Source organism: Lygodium microphyllum, chromosome 9 (genome assembly GCF_053477565.2).
Source record: "Lygodium microphyllum isolate KBCC chromosome 9, Lygodium_microphyllum_v1.1.10, whole genome shotgun sequence".
In the NCBI taxonomy this organism is placed as follows: Eukaryota; Viridiplantae; Streptophyta; class Polypodiopsida; order Schizaeales; family Lygodiaceae; genus Lygodium; species Lygodium microphyllum.
Genome location: NC_141143.1, coordinates 157,497,755 through 157,522,143, shown reverse-complemented (window position 1 = coordinate 157,522,143; position 24,389 = coordinate 157,497,755). Strand labels below are relative to the sequence as shown.

The 24,389-nt window shown below is 40.7% G+C and overlaps 1 protein-coding gene across 1 annotated transcript; it reads right to left on the bottom strand.

The window, feature by feature from the left end:
• Positions 1–1,996: 1,996 nt before the first annotated feature.
• LOC148031778 (uncharacterized) lies at positions 1,997–22,947 on the bottom strand. The gene is made up of 6 exons (XM_087685441.1): positions 22,425–22,947; positions 19,506–19,557; positions 19,329–19,396; positions 3,345–4,317; positions 2,942–3,210; positions 1,997–2,609 (listed from the first exon to the last, which is right to left on the bottom strand). Exons 1-6 carry the CDS (start codon positions 22,728–22,730, stop codon positions 2,376–2,378), a joined length of 1,902 nt encoding a protein of 633 aa, XP_087541567.1. The 5' UTR covers positions 22,731–22,947; the 3' UTR covers positions 1,997–2,375.
• Positions 22,948–24,389: the final 1,442 nt, after the last annotated feature.

Sequence of the window (24,389 nt, the reverse complement as noted above, 5' to 3'; positions counted from 1 at the left end):
TATATCTTGACCTTTATTAGATAGATGTTAAAATGATCTTTTTGCATGGGGACTTGCACGAGGATATCTATATGCAGCAGCCTAAGGGCTTTATGGAAAAAAGGGTCTCAAAGATACTTGAAAGACATTGTAGATATGTGCATTTGCTATGATAGCCAAGATACTACAATCATGGATTACATTAACTCCAACTATATAGAATATATAGATAGTAGAAAGTCCACCTCTAGGTATATCTTCACTTTTTCTAGAGGTGGTGTTTCTTGGATGTCCAAGGTGCAAAAATGCACAACCTTATCTACTACTAAGGTAGAGTATGTTGTAGGTACTAAGGCTGTAAATGGGCATTCGCCACTCTGTATTTACTTTACACATTGTGGCTACACACCTGTACATTGCAAGTGGCAAGTGTCCATCACAGCCACTTTGTTCTTTATTCTTTCAATGACTTGAATAAGGGAAGACCGGTCACACATAGCTATTATTGGAGTTTCCACATCTCTCTCTCTCTCCTGCTCCATCCTCCATAGCTCACATCTCTCTTGCTTACGCTTGCTCATACTTCCACTCGAGCTTTTTCCTTCAATTTTTGTGTTACATATAAGTATTTATGTACTAAAAAACATAGTCTAAATATGCTCCATTAATGTACCAAGATATTTAAGCTTTTTTCAGTATGATCCTAGGATGTATCTAAAAATAAATCAAGAATGTTGTTTAAATTCATCACATAAATATAACATATACACTTTTATATGAATATATAAGCAATATCCCTACATCCCTACAATGAATTAAAAAATATATATGTTTTGGTTAAGATAGATTCATTATTCCATATCAATTATTAATACATTAAAAGCTTTATTTCAATCTAAGAGAGAGACAAAGACAGAGAGAAAGAGAGAGAAATATAAAAGTATATATAAAAATCATATGTATATATACCACTAAATAATAGAGAGAGTAAGAGGTATCACATACCTAGGCACTTATAGTGTCAAAGTGTCAAAAATAAGATTACACATACCTCTACTTTTAAATAGTTGAAGGGGTGGTGATCTCTCCTTACAAAGTTTGAGACGACGGAGGGTGAAAAACCACATGGCACGGGGCTTGATGGCTATAGGTGTGGGCGGATTGAAAATGGAGCATGGTGGATAACATGTGGGCACCACAGAAGTTCAATTTTTGTTTTCTCATGTGATAACCCCTCCGTAGAAAATTTGAGGTGGGCAAGGGTGAAAAACCATAAAGCACAGGGTTCGATGGTTGCATGCACAAACGAATTGCAAAAAGAGCATGAGTGGACAACATCTAAGCATGTAGACTTGAAAGTGGGCACAAATGTGGCTCTAGGTGTGTCACGCAGTAATCTCTAAAAAACTTTCAAGGATTTTAGGGGTGCAAAACGTGGCCCCCTTGAAGCTTTTGAGGGAGTTGGCACGTCTCCTCCCATCTACCACATAAAAATTCTTTGTGTGTGTGTGTGGACACACATGAATGTTATAATTAATAATAACGTAATCTATCATTATACTTAAATGTAGATATTAATACATTTTATATTTTATATATTATATACATATTAAATTTAATTTAATACATACATAATACATTTATATATATTACATACAATAATACATTAAATAGTCTCTCTCTCTTCATGCATAGTGGGCACGTGGATTCAAGGTTGTCACATGTGGGTGGTCCCCACACGTGGGCTATCGTAGGATTGGATTAGCATGCTCTACAATTAAGGGGGGGGGGCCACTCTTGCATTGGGGAGGAGCGTGATGTGGTGCCCTCCTAAAACCTTTGCTTATGAATTATAGAGAAGAGATGTAATATTATGTCTATATAGAAAATTTCAAAGTCTTTGGTATAAACTGCCTTTAAACCCCAATAATCAAAACTTAATATCCTTTCTATATAATTTCGTTGAATTTGTTTGGAGAATCTATACCAAGGTATTATTTGTTGCTTAAAGCACGCATCACACTTGATATTGCCACCAATGTTTATATGTCATTATTTGTTGCTTAAAAGGCCTATGATACACAAAATTAACCAAGGTGTTTAGGTGTCATTTGAGAGTTGTACTAGGTTCCCAGAATGCTATGGTGTTATTATCTTTGTGATCCACTCTTGTGCATTATTAAAGTAAGTCTTTGAGCCGTTTTGTTAATGCGATGCCAATCGAGTTCCAAGACAAAGTGGATTTCGGCCGATTGCAATCACAAAAGCAAAGGTAGGTCATCCCTCCTGATGCTTGTCGAGGATAATATTTTGCCAAGGTTTTTTTTGGATTACGTTGCATCACCGAGAGGCATCTCAATGCGAGAGGATGATGCAGCGCATTGATCGCGCGCGCGTCATGTGGCTTCTACAACTGAAGCAGCAGCTGTTGAGAGGGGGGCAAACATGGCAGCAACGCGCAGGTGATGCGGGGGTGCCTCAGCAGCAGCAGCAGAAGAAGAAGAAGAAGACGCAGACGAAGAAGAAGCACGTCCAACACCAACACTGGCCTTTATCTTTTCCAGGGCAACAGAAACTGACTTCGTCTCCTCCCTTAATCGCTCCAACGTCTTCAACAAATGCTCTGATTTCTGCAACACACCCCATCAATATACATCACTACTATTGAATAAGCTTCTAGCACGAACAGGTTCTTTTTGTTAAGACCAAGATTTCTACCGTGCATATATCCGTATGGATTGGCAAAAAGAAAGAATAGGTTCTTATTGATAGCAATCATCCAAATATTGTAACCATGCAAAGAATTCTTGTATCGCTCATGCAAATCACAAAGCCACAACCAAAGCAGGAAACACAGGTCTCACAAATACAAGCTGTGACAAAATACCGATACTAACCCAAAGATTCAACACTACACGCTCCTTTTCATGGAAATCATGATAGTAAGGACATTCTAACTTACTTCCTTCTGACTCTGTAGAACATTCTCCTCCATTGATGTATCTTTCATCAAGTTTGCTCCTTTTGTCGTAGTGGTGCAGTAATTCGTTGTCTTTCTTTCTTGTTTTGAACCGAGATTGCCAACCCCAGCAGCTTGCTTACAGTATATGAATTGGCTGCCTCGGGAGAAATTTTTGACTCCGAAGTTGCAGATCCCCTGTGCTGCCATCTCACTACTGGGTTCGGAGCTTTTGGACAAAACTTTTGGTCCTGACCTTTCAGGTCTCCAATCTGCAAAACTGTTCTGCATCAGAAAGGCCCTGTGTAGTACAAATTGAAGGGAAGATTGAGAATGACCTATGATACACAAAACAAATGCAATTTCCAAATGCCCCCATTTACAGCAGAGAGTGACGATTTCATGCCTGCCACTTCATCAAGTCTTTGATGGCAATCAGATAGTCCAGCCAGAAAAGCATTGATGACCATTTTCTCTTCATCCTTGTAGATAGTACTGCTTATGGACTGGTGTTTGGAACTATTTTTCAGATTACAGTTGTTCGTGTTCCTTCGACCATCCTGTATTCTCTCTCTTTTCAACATCTCCTTGCACTCATTTGGGCTTGAGCAATGGTTTTCCCCAGTACTATTTTGGCACTGCTCCATGCAACTAGTGTTCTTACAGGATTGGCGGACTCCCTTCCCTTCACCAACATTGGAACCAGTTGGTACTACACCCTCAGTGTTGTTATGCAATCGCATCTCCGTAAGCAAATGTCCTAGTAACTCATCATGACTTTGGGAGACTTTAGGTGCCTCTCGTGCTCTGAACTTTTCAACCAAAGTGTCTGGGACGTCAGGGGACTTTGTTTCCTTTGTTGTCCAAGAACTGCGTGGATAAGTCTTGCACGAAATGCTATCTGTAGAGTCATGCTTAGCATTATTATGTTTATGAGAATGTTCAGTTGATTCTGATATACGACTACCCACTTCTATGCATTGCTGAAGTCGTTCACACTTTTGTCCCTTGTTAGATACACGTCTACCTACATTCGAATCTGTTCGATGCTTTCCTCTTGCTGCCACTTCCTCATTCCACCTTGTTCTCCTCTCTCTCAGGATGTGTGCCAGCGAGTCCACTTTTGATTGCACCCTTTCACGAAAAAGCCTAAGCTTTTCATGTTCTATTTTCCATTCTGCAGTTTGAAAGTCCATGTTGAAGGACCAGTTCTGAAAGCATGTTTGATCCTGTCCTTTCAAACACTCTCTGTAGTGTTTTTTCAGATTCTGATTCTCCGATTGAACTTTGGATACAGATGAGCACTCTTTGCAACGGCTCTTTAACCTTTCTAGATCAATCAACGCTCGTTTCCTTTTGTCTGAAAGGTGAGCATAGGCCTGTGCAAAATCAACTATTATGCACACAGAATTATCAGGTCAAATTGTTAACATCACATAGACCTAGCTAGACGAGACTCTACATGTAGAAAGGAAAAAGTTGTCAAAGCCCTTTCTTCCTAGAAAACTTTCCCTCTATTGGTTAGATCAATCAACACTCGTTTCCTTTTGTCTGAAAGGTGAGCACAGGCCTGTGCAAAATCAACTATTATGCACAAAGAATTATCAGGTCCAATTGTTAACATCACATAGACCTAGCTAGACCAGACTCTACATGTATAAAGGAAATAGAAAGGAAAAAGTTGTCCAGGCCCTTTCTTCCTAGAAAACTTTCCCTCTATTGGTCAAAACAAACACTACATGAACAGAAGAAGTAAAGGACTAGTACATGGTTGCTCTACATGGTAAAAAGGATATATAGAGAGTCTGAGGAGCTTTTTTTTTAAAAAAAATGGGTTTTTTTCCCCGTGGGTGGTTTTTCATGCTCTACCAGAAATGGACCAGGTATGTGGACACCAAGAAAGGCCCTATGACAGTCAATCACTGCATGCAAGAGGGAATCCAAATATGCCCACTAAGCTTAGCCATAAAGGTCCACATTGGAGTAACAGTCGTAGGTTGTGTCAATAAGCTGTTATGTGGAAGGCTGAAAAGGCACTCTGCCTATGTCGAAATAATGCTCCCCCAATTGACAAGTTTGGGAGAGCACCAAACCTTGTCGCATGGGAATGCATCCTGTTCCCATGCATCAGGAACGAGTTCCTGAAGGCTCAAACTGTCATCAAAGCAAAGTTTGCAATCTCTCTTTTACCTAGGCTGAAAATCTGAAGAATGCCAACAAGGGATGCAAATGCTCAGATCACCACAGTGGCAAGACTTCAACAAGTTCAATATGATTGGGAAATGATTGGAAGTATAAGGGTGCGCTACCTTTGCAATTTGCCCAGTCATTAACATAAACTTATCACCTTGTGATTGAAATAACGAATATATGAGACTATCTTCTCTCTAAAGCACCAGAGGTCCTGAATAGATGAAACTGAAATAGAAGCTTCTCTTAATCACTAAATTCGTTGTATCTTTCCATTTTGAGGAGTTTCAACAACATTGAAGTCACCTGCAAGCACCCACTAAGGAAGACCATCATGAAAAGTGAACCAAAAAGAAGAGTTTGGTATGCACAAATCAACAATACAAATAAGCTGTCCTAACATTCAAATGATGCATTGAGTTCATCTAAGTACTATCAGCATATAAAAAGGGATAAAAATGCTCAAATACCAAAGTGGGACCCCTAAAACCATTGCATGCATGTCCAGTTTCCAACTTTAAAGGAAATGCACAGCAGCTAGCTGTTCTATTCTCTTCCAAAACTGGTGTACACCCACATGCAGCTTTTACAACAGTAGGCAACCCTAACCAGCTCCACACTGAAAATTTTGACACTTGTTGGCCCCAAACCTTGGCACCCATTGCAATATTTCTCTTGATTACTAGAGAGCTCTCAATATGGAGTACAAAAGCTGAGGCTCAGCTTATTTTGTGTTGCAGGCTCATACTTGCTAATGACTATCGGCTTAATGCCATTTTTGGCAAACACAATTCGTGCATCTGATAAATCACTTTGTAAACCCTAACTAATACACAACAGCGACTCAGTCCCTACTTGGTCCCAAATCCATATCTGTACTCTTTCAAATCAGTCTGGCTTTTGTTCCCTTGCCAACTATTCCCCTCCCAAACAATAGCCTTTTGTGTGGAAAATTTGATATGATTGCTCTCTATCCAGCATTACCATGCACTCTGAAGGAAATATACAATGGGAAACTGTTTTATTCTCTTCCAAAACTGATGTACACCCACGTGTAGGGTCCTTCACAGCAGTATGTGACCGTGATCAGTTCTGCTCATCCAAAACGTAAAATCCCACTCTGCCAGCATTTACATAAAAATTTTGGGTTGCCCAACTGTAAAATTTATTTTTCATCTAATGATTTAGCCACTCTTTTGGCTAGTACATTGAAAGTTTCACTTCCAACCTTTGGCAATGAATAATTTCAAGGCCCAACCCATGTCTTGCACTGCTCATTGGATGTCCCTCATTCCCAGAGCCGAGAGTGAATTCCCATGCTTCTGACATACCCCTCTCTTGAAACAATGCAAACAACCTTGATTGTGTTCACATAGGATCAAAAAGGATACATAAAACCAAATATATTATGACAAAAATAAACCTAGTAATAGCTATCTTCACTTTCTTGTAGGCTTCATCAATAGTCTCCACTCTTAGCATACTTGTCGGCCACAAATATCTTAGCTTTGGTATGCAAAATGCATGGGACCTTTCCTCTCCCCTTCCACTATATCTCAAATTGAACCTTGCCAATAGAAGTATGCACGGTAAGGGGCATATTGTCCCCACTTTGCTTAATGGTTTGACACACGTCATTTCGAAAGATACAAAACAATGAAATTAGCCTCTTCCAACAACCCATATTTATGGATGAAAATAAAAAATTAGTGTATATTCTCAAGCATTCCTCTCCAAAATAGACTCACCATTGCATAAATTACTATCAGATGTTAGACTAAGGCATGCGATGATGCTTAAAGATGTTTTGCACGAACAATCTAGCCATGCCATTTGCCTTTATCCTCTCCCTCACTGGAATGGACTGGACTTGTTAGCTGAATCTGTATATCACAATCCACGTGACATCATTCTCTCTGGGTGTCCGAGGAAGATCAAAGATAAGATCCATAGCCATACTCTCCTATGGTCTACCCGGAATAGGCAAAGGGTGTAACAAACCCAATGCATTATAACACTCAAAATTGACCTTTTAACATACAACGCATGTCCTACAAAAGCATCCATATCTTGTCTCAAAGCTAACCAATAAAAGACAGCATCTATTGCCTCCATTGTAGCATCATTGCTTCTATGCCCTGTATATGTGTTGGTAGGCACATCTTGCCATGTCTCCCTGAATTTCCATCACTCGGTATGTGAGTCTCAATCTGAGTCAGACCAAAACGTTCAGAGCTTTGGTAATGCCACAACGGTCATGTATGTCTGTCAATTGTTTCCATGCTTGCTCAGCAGAATTCATCCAAGACATTCGAGGTGGCAGCAGCACATTGGTCACCTTGATTTGGTCATTCTTTTGTTTTTCTAGGCCTGCCCAATGTTTATTGTTGACATGATGTATTTCATGTAGCAATTTAGCAATTCTTATGGACAATCGGTTGTTTTATGCAGGTCCAACCTGGATTAAATCCAGGTCGACCTATGTTTAATGCAAGTCCAACGTCCAGTTTGCTGGTTGTACCCTATTAATGCTGCTCCATCAGTCCCGATTATCGTTCGATCATTGTGATCATCTTCTCTGATCTTTTTTTTCTCTCTCCTCTGTCCTCATTGTTAGCATTCTCCTTCTCTTGCTGCTTGTCTAACATCCTCACTCTCCCACCCTTCCGGTACTCGTGCAGAGGCCAATCTCGTCACATCAGCCTTGTAATCAGTCCCAGTTTTCTCTAAATCCAACATTATTCAGGTTTTGTTTTATCTTCTTAGGGCCAATCTTGTCACATCAATCCTATATTTGGTCCTAGTATATTCCATCGTTAGATTCTCTCTCTCTCTCTCTCTCTCTCTCGTGGCATGAGAGACTCGCCCTTGGCACATTAGCAGAGTGGCCCAAGTCCACATTATTCAGATTTATTCACCCCTCCAAAGCTTTTTCTTCTTTATAGCAGATCCATTCTTCTCCAAGTCACCATTTGCACACTACCATAGCATCGAAGAAATTGCCCACAAAGGACCTATGTAATCAAAAGATTCATTCAATTGGAAGTTATCGGAGCATTTGTAAGCCTATACGACATGAGTAAGAGCCCATACAAGTTAAATCAGACTTGAAACTTATCTTGTGCACATCCTCTAGTCTAATGCATATCTAATGATTCCTACTCTTTAAATCTATCTGCTAATACTTGCAGATCCCTCTAACCAATCCAAGATGTAATCAATCTGTCATGAGGACATGTATTTTTAAAACCTCACTTAACATGTGGATTAATTTTTCATCACATGATTAAGTAAATGTTGCACATGCGAGGTGCAACTGGGGTTAAAGTAAATTTATGAGCCCGGGACCCGAAGAAATCACGAGATGTTAAAGGCAAAAGTTGCTATAAGTTATACCGCCCAGGTACTTGGTGGTATCTGGTGCCAATTGTTGGCCTAGGTCATCCATTTGGCCATAAGTGTCAGTTGGTGATACTAGAGAAGTGGCGTTTAATGGTGCCTAACGCCAAATTGATGGTCAAAGATGGCGCAGAGACACTCGGGAATGGAAGTTGCCTAGCCAACAGATTATTTTTCAGGGCACCGAAATAATTATTAGATTAATTTTCAGTATTTAAAGACTGAAAATTAATATTTAATAATGAAAAATGCTGAAAATACCATTTGGGAAGGTTGCCACTGGTCAAAAATGCCCATGCAAGACTGAAAAACGTCTTTAGAGGCTGGAGAGAGGTATTTTTATAAATTCAGCCTGCAAGAGAGAGGGAGGGGACGTTGCTGGTTGGATTTGCAGCCATTGGAGGACCTTCTGAGGCAGACAGGGGCAAAAGAAGACCAATCAACAGCAAGTGATAGCATCTACAGGCTGTTGAGACAAGGCAGTAGCAGTAAATGATTGATTTTCTTCAGTTCTTTGCATCTACATGTTGTGGTGGTAGGGCAACAGTTGCGTTTGACTAATTTTCAGTCATTCTTCGCGACAAAAATTTGAATTTTCTCTCTCTACAGCTTTTCCTCTCATCTCCCAGCCATTTCATAGCCTTGCTCCGAAGATCTCAGCATTAGGACCCTTGGAGGCTAAGAAATTGCAAATTTCTCTGCTGTAAACCCTAATGTATAGTAGAAATTAGGGTTTAGCATCCGCCTTGGGAAGCGTACCAGAAATTGGAAGCCCCAAGGCCTGGATTTAACAAGGCTGAAGGTGAATTTCAGCTAAATTCATGTGGAGGACTAGCCAGCCATTAAATTTGGGGCATTTCCATCCTCTATGAAGTGGGCGGAGGCCAATTAAGTGCTCGAATCAAGGGGCAAATCAGATTGAAGACTTGCTGGTCACTTTGAACAACAAGGGGAGTTTAGATTGCGAAGGGGATCGGGAGAATCCCATTGTAAATCAACTTCTTTTTCAATAAATCTAAAGAAATACCGAAAGGGGCACCAATTTTGGGGCCAATCGGGTGTGCATCGTCCAAGATTAGTAGGTAAATTTGTATTTTCAGATTTGCATTAATTGTTTGCTGCTGTAATTGAGTTGTAATCAGGGATTTACCACCCATCCACGGAAGGAAGGCTGGTTCCACAATACTTGATATGGAGAATCAATTCTTGATGGTTTTCTTCTTCAACGTGTGGTCTATGCACATCTGCCATGAACCATCCTTTCTAAACCAAAAGCAAAGTCAACAAAATAGGGATCAGCTATGTTGAATCAGACCCTTATCTAGCAAAGCCTTCACCTAACTCATAATCTTTTTTTGTTTGCCTACACTAACTTTGTGGGGTGGTCTATTCAGTGGAGTATGGCACTAAATCAATGGTGTGATCCTCGAGCGTTTTCGAAGGAAGCTACTTAAAAATACAATCCTTAAACTCAAGAAATATGCCCACTCTTTATCCAGCCTAGACAAATTAGACCCAGGATCATCTTCATATAGTCTTTTGCAAAATATAGTATGGAAATTGTGATTTTCCATTTATGGATGATCATAGTGCCTCTCACCTTTCACCAAATTAGCACACCCATAACTCTTGGGTCGACTGTGGTGGGCATCCCTCTCACTATCCCCAGCTTCACATCTCACATGACTACTCATACGCAAGGGTTTCCATCCTCAGCTTATGGTGCGTCTTCACACTCTCCTTGGGTTACACCTACACAGGGATTCCCATCTTCTACTCCCCGTGTTCCCATCCCACCTCCTTGGGTTTCTCATGTGGCTACCATGCCCATGCCTAGTCAACCCATCCCTACCTATGGATCCACCTTGCACACTACCCGCATGCCTGGTGGGCACTTTGGGGCCCTTTCCTAAGTGTATTCCACTCCCCCATCCTACCCCCAGTACAATTTTTTATACTACCCATCTTCGAGCACTATTACTCTTGTTGCAACGGCCAAGAATGCCTTCATGGATAAGACATGTTTTAACGGGTCAAATTTCACTACTTGATCTAACTTCATGCAACAATTGCTTGAGTCTGAGGATGGTCTTTGGGACCTCGTCATTGGTCTAGAGACTATGCTAGACCCTTGACTAGCTCACCCTGATTACATCTGTCAATGGAGAGCCCGCAATGCCACAGCCAACGTTAAGCTGATGCAGGGATTGCTTCCTGAGTTTCACTCTCAGTTGCAACACTTCCCGCTCGCGTCAAAGCATTGGAGTCACCTTCTCGACCGCTATGCGGCTCGTGATCGTACTTGGCACATCAATCTCGACTTTAAGCTTCAAGAGTGCTCTATTAAGGAAGGGGATGATCTGAAAGTCAAGCTAGCTGAATATAGGCGGTTACTTGCCGAGTTCGCTACTACTAGCTCTCCAAAGTCAGATGACGATCAGATTACATTCTTTTTGAATAAGTTGCCCAAAAAATACTTTAATTTCATTCAACACATCATCTCCCAACCTCGATTGCCAACCTTCTACGAGTTTGAGTGCCAGTTCTTGCATTACGCAAGGCTGCATGATCAAGTCCACAAGAAATCCTCATCACAGCCTTATTCAGAGCAGAGGGGGCTGGTTGCCTCTTCTTCGGAAGGGAAAACCACCAGTGGCAAGAACTCGCAAGATGCGAAGGCAAGCCAATCAAAGGGTGACTCCTCTTCCTCAAATGAAACCAAAGAATCTAGACCTATCTAGCAGCAACTCCCTAAGAAAAATCAGTTTTGCACATACTGCCAGAGAGCAGGCCATGTGGACGAGAAGTGTCGCTTCAAGGCCTAAGGTCTTCCACCTAAAAAGCCTTTGCAGATTGTTGCGACTGCACAGTCCAATGGGACTACGCCCTCCGCTCCTGCTTCATTTGCTCCTTCAGCACCCGCCGTTGCTGCTGGACATATGGCTCAAGTACAACCTCAGCAGTCTATCTCTTTCACTACCCCTCAGGGACACTGGCTGATTGGTCTACAAGTTCCGATCCCGTTGCACTTCATGCATCTATCTCACCTTTCTCCCCACCTCGTCAGGCGTTCCCTTAGCAGAGCCCTGCTACTAGACGTATGCGATGGTAGCCACGTTCTAGACTAGTATGTCTCTAGGTCCTTTCGGATACCCTAGGTCAGCCTAGCATTCATTTTTTGCACTCTTAGAGTTGGGCCCATAGGATTCATTGTCCTTAGATTTTCCATTCTTTTGACTTCCGCTGCATTTACTTACACCCATACACGTTTATTGCATTTATTTTGAGTTAGATTTTCTTTCTGTTATGTTTTGCTTTGGAGTATCTCACCACTCACCTTTGTATTTGCAAATTCTCATCTCTTTTGCAGGGTTTTGTCTTTTAGTGTAGGGCTACTAACTTGCACATTGCTTTGGTTCTACCTGGGCTAGAGACGTGGGGATGTGCACCATTCCTTTCATGGTTTCATCATCCTAGGAGTGCTTGCTCTTCTTCCACCATGGCGGTTTCCCTTCCCGAGGCAGATCGTGCAACATCTCTTGATGCTATCATGGCGGTGACTTCTACCTTGCTCTTCTAGTGGGGTACTTCATCCACTTCCTCTTCTTTCATTCCTTATGGTTCTCGGCACCATCCAAAGACCGACATCAGACTCCTCTTCCCTCTTCGGCATCTACATCCAAGTTGAGAGGGGGTTCCTACCCTTCTTGGTATTCTACAGGCTTTAGCACTTTGTCTTCGACATCGGCTTTTCCCCCCTGTTGTACCTTAGCCTTTGCATTGCATAATTTCATCATCTTTGTACTAGAGCGCTTGGACAAGTGAACAATTTTTCCATGAGCGACACTGTCCAAGTGGCACTTGCTACATGAGCATTCTTCAACATGTAGCATACTTTGCATCTCATTGTGCAGAGCACTACTTGAGCGGATCCTAAGCTGTTTCCACCGATGGCTGTTGTTACCTTACCACCACCCTCCATCACATAGATACCTCATCACCTATTTCTCCTCGTCATCAACACCCTGAGTGGATGGGTTAGCTTGTACTGTTTTTTGATGTGTTGGGTGTACCCTCTCTACTCCCGTCTTCTAGGTCACTTTTACTCAATCAGCCACATCCCATAAAATTTACCTCACTTATTCAAAAGAAAAAAAAATAGTTCCATGTAGTTCCATCTCCCTTTGTAGGGCTTGGTAGGCCATTGGGCAGCCGACGTGCACCCTTTGTCCGATGCCCTGTCCTCTCTGGGGTGACTACTTGGATTCCCTTGGTAAGATAACCCTCGCCTCTATAGTCTTGGTAGGCCACTGGGCAACCGATGTGCATCCTTTGTCCGATGCCCTGCCTGCTTTGGGGTGGGATGTCTTGGGGTAAATAAACATCACAGTGGTTGGCCTAACCTTTCGGCTCAGTTTTGGGCTTGAGGGGGTTGTTGGCTAAAACATGCATTACTTGTGGAAACCCTAAAACGGGGAGCGGTTCGAGAGAGTTCAATGGAAACCCTTATTTTTGGGGCGCCCTTCCACATCTATAAATAGACACGCTGCCCCCATTCAGCCTCATTCCGTCTGTGCAGGTTTCTCACTTCACGTGCAAATTTCAGCCATCAACCTCCTCCCACGTGGCTATCCAGCCCTCGAGATTGCTGCCACTCCATCTACGTTTGCTCCTGCTATTGGCGCCTTCATCCATGCTGACGTTAGCTACTGGCGACATCATCATTTGCTACAATCTGATCATCAGTCATTGCCAGCCACATCACACACTGTTTCAGCAGCCTGCTGTTTACAACGGACTATGCACAGTTTCCAGCCTCTGATCAGTGGTACATTGCTGCATTTACCAGGTTCCAACCTCCAAACTGCTGCCTTTCGATGACCAGCCTGCTTCCATTCACTATTCAGCACTCCTACACTCCGATTGGTGATCACAGACTTGGGATCCATCTCCGTGGACGTCACACTCTGACATTGCTCTGCCCTTGAGCACACTGTACACTCTTACATTCATTTACCGCAATCATTCACTTCAGAGTTGTGTTCTCTCTCTCTCTTCTTCTGTTTGTGTTTGAGTTTTGAGTTTTGCGTTTAAGGTTTGAGTTTTACCCTTTGTGTCTGTGCCTGTGTCTGTCTCTTTGTGTTTCTGTAGTGGTTGTACACTTTGTGTGTCCTCAGTGCAAACCCTAGCAATTTTTTTCACACAAACATGGTAAACACTAGAGGCTGTCGTAGAAAAGGCTAAGTATGGATACCAAGATGTGGTGGACATCCAGAGGCTATAGCAGGGGCCTCACAAAGTGTACAGAGGCTGTAGTACAAGGTTTACATGAGGAGTTTACAAGCTTATATCAAAAGCATTAGGGCTAGGCAATACAAGGCTAAAAAGTCTATCAGAATAGAAGAACTGATGAGGCTTGTCCTTCTTATGGTAGTCTTCTTCTTTTCTTCTTCTTTTGCTCCACGGTCTTCTTCTTCTTTAACAGCAACTAGAAAGGCCTTTTGGGACCTCTTCCAGGCATGATAGAATTTCTCCATGTGCCCAACCCTTTTGCAAAAGTCACATACCAGTTGATCTTTCTTGCCCTTGTACCTGATACCTACATATAACATTTGTTCATCTTTAGAGGTGCTTGGTTTTTCTTTGGATTTTACCTTCTTTTCTTCTTCTAGCAGGGAGGCCTTAATGTCAACCAGTTTAGGACTAGGCATATTGATCAATGTAGTTGACACATTATTATAGTCAAGAGGCAGGCTTTTTAACAACACGCCAATAGAAATATCTTCATCCATCTTGAGATCAATTCCTGCAAGCTAAGTTAAGAGACTTTCCATGTAGTTTAAGTGAGTTGCAAGAGATGTGTTTGATTTCATATCTAGCCTAAAAAATTCAATCAATAATCCATACTTAGATGACTTTGATTGTGCACCAAACAAAGTATCTAATCTCTTCCATGTATCATTAGAGGTTTCACAGGTATCCACATGGTGGATATAGCTGTCATCCAATTCCAGCTTAATGATGGCATGTGCTTTGTCATCATTCTTTGCCAAGTAACTGCAAGGTCCGCATCTCAAGGCTTCTTCTCCTTGCCATTGGTTATGGTCCAAAGACCCTTCTTCATCAAGATGAGCTTGATACGGGTTTGCCAGGTATGGAACCCGATCCCTTTGAATCAAACAGTTGGAGAGTCTTTATCCATGCTGGAGCAGCAAATCATCACTAAAACTCTTAGATTTGAGCAGCAAAAGATTTAATTGTGTCAAGAGACACAAGGAATGTAGTATCAAATAACACTTGACAAGTATCAATAGATACTATGCTTCCAAGCACAAGTTTGATGCTTGGATTTTTCCCCTCGTTGATTTGATGGGAAATGCTTGCTGGAAACTTCAATTTTTAGTGGATCAAAGTGGCAAAGGTTTGGTTTAAGTGGCAAGAGAGAGAAAATAAAGGAAAAAAATGAGCTTGACGATAAGTGGCTATGGCTTCCAGTTACGGTTTCAGGAAGCAACCTGATATTTTGGCTGTAGCAGCTCACCCAGTGGACCATTTGAGTTGAAATTTTGTTAGGAGAGATAGCCCGTATAATAAACTTCAAAAGCCCTATGGTAGCCCTTGACATTGTGAGGTATGATAATGGCGCCATCAATTGAACAGCAACAGGCTGGCTATGGCTTCCTGCAGTACCATCTCTGAGTAATCTTCTAATATCTCTCTGTTGGAGTGGAATTTTCTCAAGACCTCTTAGCTGAAGTAAGTCAGCTATATGACCAACAAATGCCCTATAAAAACTCGTGGAATAATCCTCACAATAGGCAGAGAGAACAGGTGAAATTTACAGCAACGAAATTTGCACCAGATCTATGGTTTTCAACAATGTCGAGGTGTGTGTTGCACAATGTCAAGCAATTTTGGGTTGGAAAGATACATCTTGACCTAAGGAACAACTCTTGAGAAGAAAGCTCGAAGAGATATGGCTTGGTTGAAGAGATATGGCTGCTCCAACAGAGATAGGTAGGTGCTGTCTTTGGCAGCCAAGAGAGATAGAGTGAAGATGGAGGTGGAAGATGAAGGGTTTATGTCAAGCTGAGCTAACCAAAGATTGAGAGAAGCTGAAGGAGTGATTTTTACAGCTACGCCATGCCCGACTGGGCTCTGATACCATTTGAGAATCTCAGATCTAGAGCATGGCTATGGAGGTTGAAAGAGAGAGTGAGCTCATGAGGTAACAGACATCAAGACCAAATGTCACATAAGTGAATTAAGTTTCAAGATGGAAGCTTGGACTCATAAACACAATCTTGTGTGTTGACAATGACACAGACACTTTGCTGGAAGTACAAAAGTACTATGACATTGCATTCAAAATGAGAGCAAGTACAATGCTTTATAGGAATAAACTAGGCTGCACTTTCCACCACTATGCATATGGGATTCTGCATCCTGAGCCCACACTGCTCCATACAAAGAGGCTAAGCCAGGTGTGATTGCCAATATCTCAACACCAATGTACTTGCTAACTCTCGAGAGAGAAAATTTGCATAGGTTCATGGATCAAAAACATCAAACCTATGTGATCTTTAATGATTTCCAATGCACAACATAATGGATCTCCATTTGGCCAATTGCCAACTAGATTGGGCACAACTCCCATAATGGGCTTAGGCTTCTTCCCTTTTTACTCCCCTCTTTCATCAAATTACCTTTGGACTTGCATGGTGTGTCCTTTCTCTTCAATGAAAGCACTTTTAATTTCCACCAAAGCTTTCCTTTCTTTAAGTGTTTTCCAATTAGCACTTGGCCTTCTACACCCCTTTCTTACAACAAATGCAACTTTTCAAGGCTTCTCTAACTTTCCTACTTTCTATGCAAAGACATGATTACTACCTTTGTAACCACTTGTCTTACCTTTCAACAATGCATCGATTGTAGTCATTGACTTAGCAATTTTAGTTACACTTGTCTCTATGCAATAGTCACAAATCTCCTTGGGTTACCCATAGCCACGCTTCTCAATTTTCTCTACCATGGCATAACACAAAATAGAGCAAATTGGTAGCAAAGCCTCTCAAAACATTTGTCGTACTCTTCAAGATTTTCACATTGTGTTGTATCCAACTTATCATCACATACACTGGGAAAGTGTTTGTGAGCCATGCAAATGACAAAACCTGCTTAAACTGTACCCAAGTCGATAGTGCTTTGCCTTGCAACAAAATTGCTATCCACCATTGCAAGGCATCACCCTTCAAAAAGGTAGTTTCCTTGTGTAGCTTGGAATCCTTAGTGATGAATCAAATAAAAACATGGCTGCAAAAATGGTTCTCTAGGTGCTACCATGCTAGCATTCACAAAAAACATAGCAAGTTTCCTAAATTGGTCCTAGTATCTAGCGAGGGGCCAATGACCCAAGGGGTCCCAAATGCGAGGCTGTCTCAAAATCTCCCCATCAAGATGGGGGAGCTTGGAAGAGGGCTAAGCCAATGCTCTTCCAAGTTATGATGATGGCTAATCCTCAAAACCGAAGGTAAAACAATTGGCTCTTGTGTGCTCTTTCAAGTTGTGATGATGGTTAATCCTCATGTTACTCTATTGAGGACCAAGAGAAAGCCTAATGGAAGGTCATATACCATATGGGCATGGTGCCTTCCTCCAAGAGCTCATAAACTACAGTGATCAAAGAGACACTGCTTTTACTTCCACAATTTGTTAGAATAGGGATTCATTGGTGAAGCCTCTTTTTTTTTTGTGGGAGTCGTTTGGCTACCAATTTCCTCACCTTCAAAAAGCGACTTTACACATTCTTACTCAGGTTTGCAACAAAATCTCTAATCTCTTAATTATAAATTGATTTTAGTTGCAAGTTTGATTTTTTAAGTTTAAACCTATTTTCTATTCCTATGTGCTTTAGGATTGCTCACTGGATGCATGTGAGAGAAATTAGACCGCCTATTCCCTCGTGCACAAAGCATGCAACAATTAGATTACATTGTCGCTCCAATTTATGCATGCTACGTAAAATGCATGAGATGTCTATAGTAGGACAGGTATACCCACATCTATATACTTGTTGCTATGTTAGTTTACTCATAAAATTAAATTATGTAATATATTTAGAGATGTTTCATTTATCTAGTCTAACTCTAAGTTGTTCTTTAAATATATAGGTTACTATAGATGCGCTCAAGCTCTCCGCAAGCACACTTAAAAATGTGACTCGTGAGAGGGACTTGGAGGAGCAAATATTCAAATATATTTATTTGGAGCTCAAGGAGATAGACCAATAGGTCTCCGTACTTGTGCATGTTAGTATGTCATTGTTCACCTCGCGTTGCTAGTGGTGGAGCTTTTACTTCGACATCAATAAGGGCTAACCATGGTGATCATGAGGCCCTTAGGTGCTACAAGAGGCATGGGAGTGGCTCAAGAGGCACTCCTAGTGCAGCACATGAGAATATATCTATCATTGCCTCCTGTGTAGAGCATAGAGAGCCCAAGTGTGATGAGGAGGGCAATGTACTTAGTGAAGGTAATTTTGTTGAGGAGCATGATGACTCCTCGAGTGCCGGCAAGGATGCTTCTAGCTCTAATGTTGAGAGTGATATGAGTATTTAGACTCTAGAGCCAATGTCATATGAGATTAATCATCTTTGTAACGTCATACATGATCCATTTTTGTATACCTTTTTTGTATGAGATTGCCATTTGGCTCATAATAAAGATGTCAGTTTACTGTTTCATACTATACTCTTGAGTCTTGAAAGTGAGTCGTATTTCAACTCTCTTTTGCACTTAGTTTTGAGTAAAGTCTCTAAATGTATGTTTTAAGTCTAAACATTAAGTATAGACTTTAAATTATATGTAAAAAAGAATTTTATTGGACATAGGTCCAAGATTTATTGGTCCAATTAGTACCGTACTAGTATCGGGTGGTACTAATCAGATGCCATCAGGCGTGACAACCCTTATCCCCATATAGCAGCTAATTAGTAACATAGACTAGCAGTCCTCCTTTTTTTTTTTTGTTTAAAGTGTAATCTGCAAATTTGTGCTGTATTTTGTTGCTACTCACTTTATAGTACTACAGGGCTTATAAGTTGACTATAATACATGTTCCACAAATTAATACCTATTTGTGGAAAAGTTCACATGATTTGCAAACAGGATCCCCATGATGAAGTAAACAGTCTAAGTAACCCTGTGAGAAATGCTTTTTGCTCCTGACTTAAAGATGATGGCTATAATATACATTGAACAGGGAATGGCAAGTACAGTAATGAACTTGACCTGATTGGTTTCACCATGCTGCAACCTTTGCTGCTCATTTGAAAAAAGGAACTTCTTCCTAAATCAATAAAATTAACAACTAGACTTTTTTTAATAATTGTTATCATGTGCTGACAGGTTTTGATTCTCATATCCATTAAAGCAGAATTTTGGGTGTGATAAAACTTAAAGCGGACTGCTACAGACCATAGTTCTCTGAAAAAAGTTCCCTATAATAATTAAAGGAAAGGAGTAGAATGAACAAAAAAACCTAAGAAAACATGTGTACTGTGGCTTGGCAGGCTTCACATGTCTGAACTAATTACAGACCTTAGACACACAGCAAAGAGAAGATCACACAATCAATAGACATCCACCATAGCTGGAAAGATCCACCAGGGGCAGAATGACTTCAGTGTAAATATAGGCAGCCCTACTGTGACCAAAGTGTCCTATCTAGCTATCTATAAACCAAGTCTTAAAAAGCACATAGTTGCATAAGTATGAAATTGAAGATTTCTTAATGTAATACCTCAGAAACAAGTTTAAATGCCTCTTCAGCTCGAGTAGATTTATTCTTGTCTGGATGAAGTAGCAATGCTGAAAAACACATTATGGCCAAACAATTAAATGTGTAAAGGCACATACTCATTTTTCTATTGAAACCATTTCAAATAAAGGTCCACAAAATGGCAAGGCTTCTTAGTACCCAGTTGGCGATATCTTTTCTTTATAGAAGCAAGGTCAGCTTTCTCGCTTATCTGCCAATAATGAAGCATAAAGAAGTGGCAAGATTAACATTTGAAAGGTCTATGGTCAGTACTTGGTGAGAGCAGTGACAATCACTAGGTGTATATATCACTAGGTGACAATCACTAGGTGTATGTATCTTCAACTTTGAAACAGAAAGATATGGATGTTGTGCACATTCGTTTGTACTTTCACATAACCTCAATCAAAACAATAAGAGACTTAAGAATAGACCAGTTTTAATGTATGAATTTGTTCATTTATTCATCCATGACAAGGCATCCCATAGATCCGTTACTTGTTGCCTCAAATGAGTTCAGCATGTTCTCTAGCAATGGCCACCTCATATGGATAAGCAGCAAGCTATTACTAGGTCATCAAGAGATGCACCGTTAAAAGTATTTGACACTCACATGGTAGGCATTACACATTTTCTAGTGCTATAAACATCAATGATCAATTATGATATTAATAACCTCAAAAGGTCTGTAGTGTCTAATTGGGAAAGCTGTCTTTCTTTATCTAAATGCTGAATCTGGAGTCTAGTCTTTTTGAACTTTAGGAATACTTAATCACAATTGTTGCTGTTCACATGTAGCATCTATGCTTATCCAAATGTTTCTTCTGCTCTCCTATGTTGTAATGATAGCTTGCTTGACCTTATCAAAAGCGAGATGTGATCTCTACAACAAACTTATCATCAGCAGTAAAGATTCCATCTAAAACATGTAGACAAGGATCATTTTACCATACATTCCTTGCAAATGAATGCAAGGTTAATGTAGGTGAACTCAACCAAGGCATATACTTTTCCCAGGATGATTCTTAATTTGCAACATAGCATTTCAGCATATGAAGAATATGGAATTAATAATCTCACCCTGTCATCATTTTGAGGATGATTAGTATGAAAAAAGTTCAGTTTTTCATCCATTTTGTCCATTAAATCTCTCTAGATCGTGTTGGGACCATGCTCATTGACAATAACCATATGTAAAACATGGTGTTTGGATATACGTGTAACGTACATTTGTCCTTTGCAGTCAGTCTTGATGGTTTTCTTTACTGGAACAGAGTGAGTCATTTTGCTACACCTGTCCATAACAGTGCCATCCTTTCCCCATTGAGATTTGGGCAAATCCATAATCAGATCCCTGGTTATCTCTTGCCATGATGCTGACCATACACTTCATGGCTACAAAGGTTCCAACACCTTATGCTAATCATACTTGCTTCCTGACAAGACAAACATTTTTCAACATCACACATTAAATCGGCCAATAGAGATACCTCTCATATGACTCTAGATTCATTGTGCTACAACAACCAGCGTATGGTACACAGTACTTCCTCCATACCCTTTTCCCTGAGATCTCCTTTTTTTAAATCCTCAGAATATAGTGTGGCCAAATGTTGACTCAAAACAAAACCAAATAAGTGGGAGTGCTCAATAGTCTAGCTGAAGTTAAATGCAAACCAAATCATATGAAAGCCTCTCAGGCGGGGATTGGGGGAAAGAAGCCAAGGTGGGGCTGTAACCCCAGGTATGAAGGAACTACTACCAAAGCTCATGTTGATCCTGAGAATCCCCCCAAGCTGCTCCCTTCGGCCTTGGGGGAGTGGATATTGGATAACCAAGTCTCCATATACGATGCTCCCAATAAGCTCCCTTACCTCTAATTGCAACACCAAGGACTCTAGTACTTGCTGACTGGGCAAGGCATCCAATCCCACCACCACACACAAGCCAGCCTCCATGATGAAGATCATGTCATGCATCTCTGCCATAGAGTAGATGGCTCTCTGGCTGACTGACTGAATGAAACCATCCCAATAGCACCAAAAAATAGCTAGCAGAAAAAGATTTTGTCTATCACGGACAAAATATCAACCTTGATCTTTTTCTCTGGGTTGTAACTTGTGGAGAATATACACTGAGAGAACGTCAGAGCCATCTTGGATTAAAAAGGGGCTAGGGCTGTATGAGGTCAAGAAACTTCAGCAATGCTCCACATTAAGGACACAGATACACTATTCCCATCCTAGTAGTGCTGGAGAACATGGATAAGGCCGGTCATCTCCCAAATCCGGAATCCAACCAGTGATGTCAACTGATGGTGAATGCTGACTACATGGCAACAATATGTCCAGATGTTTGTAGCAATAAGGATGACAATGAGATCCAACAGCATAGAGTACTTGCAGCATGTAGTGTGGTTCCTGTCAAGATGGAGGAGAGAGTTTGTGTGAACATAAATCAGGTACATCCTCAAGCCACCATGCTCCATGTGATGGTCAGACATAAACTGTGGTCACCTGCAAAACAAATTTTCGGATCATTTTCATTTTGTTCTGCCTTGGGTGCTTTGCTGGCTCGAGTTGGCCACTCTTAGATGTGTTCTTTTGTGGAAAACCCTTGAGACACCTTGCCTATAGTTTGGTGTCCTTCTTGGGTATGTCAGCTATAGTGAGAAAATATCAGACAGCATCAAACTTGGGTTACTGTCAGTAACCATTGCTTGTGCCACTACACTGCAATTGTACCTCTATCAAGTGGCATCACCAAGACAAATGTTGGATATAGCATGAGGGAACCAACCATCATCAGTCGAACTGTTCATGCCGAGATGTTTGAAATATAATAATAATTAATCGAAAAACTCTTACCAGTTGTGAATCTCAGGAAACCAACTATCATCAATCTTAACTGTTTGTGCTGAAACCGACCAATATCAGTCTTAACTGTTCATGCGGAGATGTTTGAAATATAATCAGTAACTAAACCAAAAATACTACGATTTCTGAATCTCCGAGCTTTTGGACTGAGAAATTCTAAATCACCAATAAGAGTAAGATAGCAATATGGATCAATGTGTACCTTCAAGATCTTGTACCATTGAGGTTGTGAGGAACAAGCACAACGGTTGTGTGTTGCTGCTGCACAACAGACTTCTGCGACAGCCACAAGTTCGGGAAGGCCCCTCGCATTGGGGAAGAGCCTCTCAACGCTCTCGAGCAGAGATAAGGCCTCCTCGTAATTGCCTGCATCCACGTGACTGCATGCCCGTCTCATAACCCTTGTAACTTCCACTTCCACTTCCACCTCCACCTCCTCTTCCTCTGCACGTCCCCGTACCTTCGTATCGCTTGCCTCCACAAACAGGCCATGCTTCCGTTTTCCCATCTCTCTCTCTCTCTCTCTCTAGCCAAAGGCAAAGCAAGTTGTCATTAGTTGGAACAGCGAATACGGCGAACTCTGAGTTCGCATTGCGCACACGGAATCAGAGTCATTCATTCAGTCAGTGAGTCAGTCGGTTAAGAAACGGCCCCCTCCAAAAGTTGACCAGTTACTACGTTATCACATGGAAGTGGTGAATCTAACGTAGTGCTACGTAGGGATCATCTATACTATCTTGCCTATACTACTTCTGTACACAGGACTACTATATATATATATATATATATATATATATATATATATATATCTCAAACCTCACCTCATATCTCTCTCTCTTTCTCTCTCAAACCTCACCTCATTATTATTTTTTCTTGAATTACCTTCCCTCTCATGCATGAAGTGGGCGTTAAGGTCACCCACAAATGGCATAGATTCTTCTCTCTCCCCACAATGCATTTGTTGTGAGCATTAAGTACCCTCTTCCAAATCCCAAAACCCCTCCTCCCCTTCTCCAGTGGTGCATGGAATGGGCAATGTTCAAGCAAAACATTTTTTATAAGCAATACAAAAACCTTTAGACGTGTGTAAATGTAGGTTTTTCTCAATATTTATAATTCACAAATTTATTATTTAAAAGTTTAAGGTATTTTACATTCAAATTCATAATCTAACTATCAACAACCTTGTACCAAATAATCTTGCATTCTAAAAAATTTAATTTGCAAGATAGAGCTTATCACAAAATGAAGTGATTTTGTATCATAGTTGGCATTCTCAATGACAAATAGAGATCCAAGATAATAGAGAGAGAGCGAATGGATCAGACAAGGTAGCTCGCTCTGTTCATACTACACAAAGAAGCTACTACCTTGAAGCAATATCGAGGGCATGCTAGAAGTTTAAGTATTGTCTTTTGACATTGGATGAGTCACATGATCCCCATGTAATTAATTTTCTTATACAAAGTAAAATATGTAAATGTCCCAAAATTCCATGTTAGGAGTCAGCTTCAAGCAAAAAAGCATCACCTACACATAAAAAAGAGAGGTTATGTGAGCTTCAAAACACCTTTTTAATATATCTCAAACGTGTATAAAGAGAATGGCAAGACTCAACTCCTTAAGTAGGAGATGAAGAAGCCAATCTATGAGCAAGTCCACACCTATAAAACACATAATTTGAAAGCTCAAACATAAGTAATAGTTACATAAATATACTTTAAAATAACATGAATGTAAATATAACAAAATATAGAGCATTAAAAACCTTACAAATTAAGGTTGAGGAGCACTATAAATATGCCTTGATGTTTTGCAATTTTTCCATGCTTCAATTGCTCTAGTAAAGTTCATTTCTGGTAGAGTACCGCCCTCAATAGAAATCATCATTAAAACTTCCATATGTGTTGTATCTCGCTAATTTCTATTACATGTCTTGATTAGGTTTTGAATGGAAAAGCCTCTTTCATAAATGGTAGTGCTTGAATTCTGCAATAATGCAATTTGACTAAGCTTTAATAAGTTTTGACACTTCCAGCATAGCACTAGATTGAAGCTAATTCGAGTCCATCTTTTAAAGCTAGATTTTTCCAATCTAAGGAACCTTGAACTTCGAAAATCTAAAATTGATGCCAGGAGGCATATTACACGGTGGATTCTGTGCCAC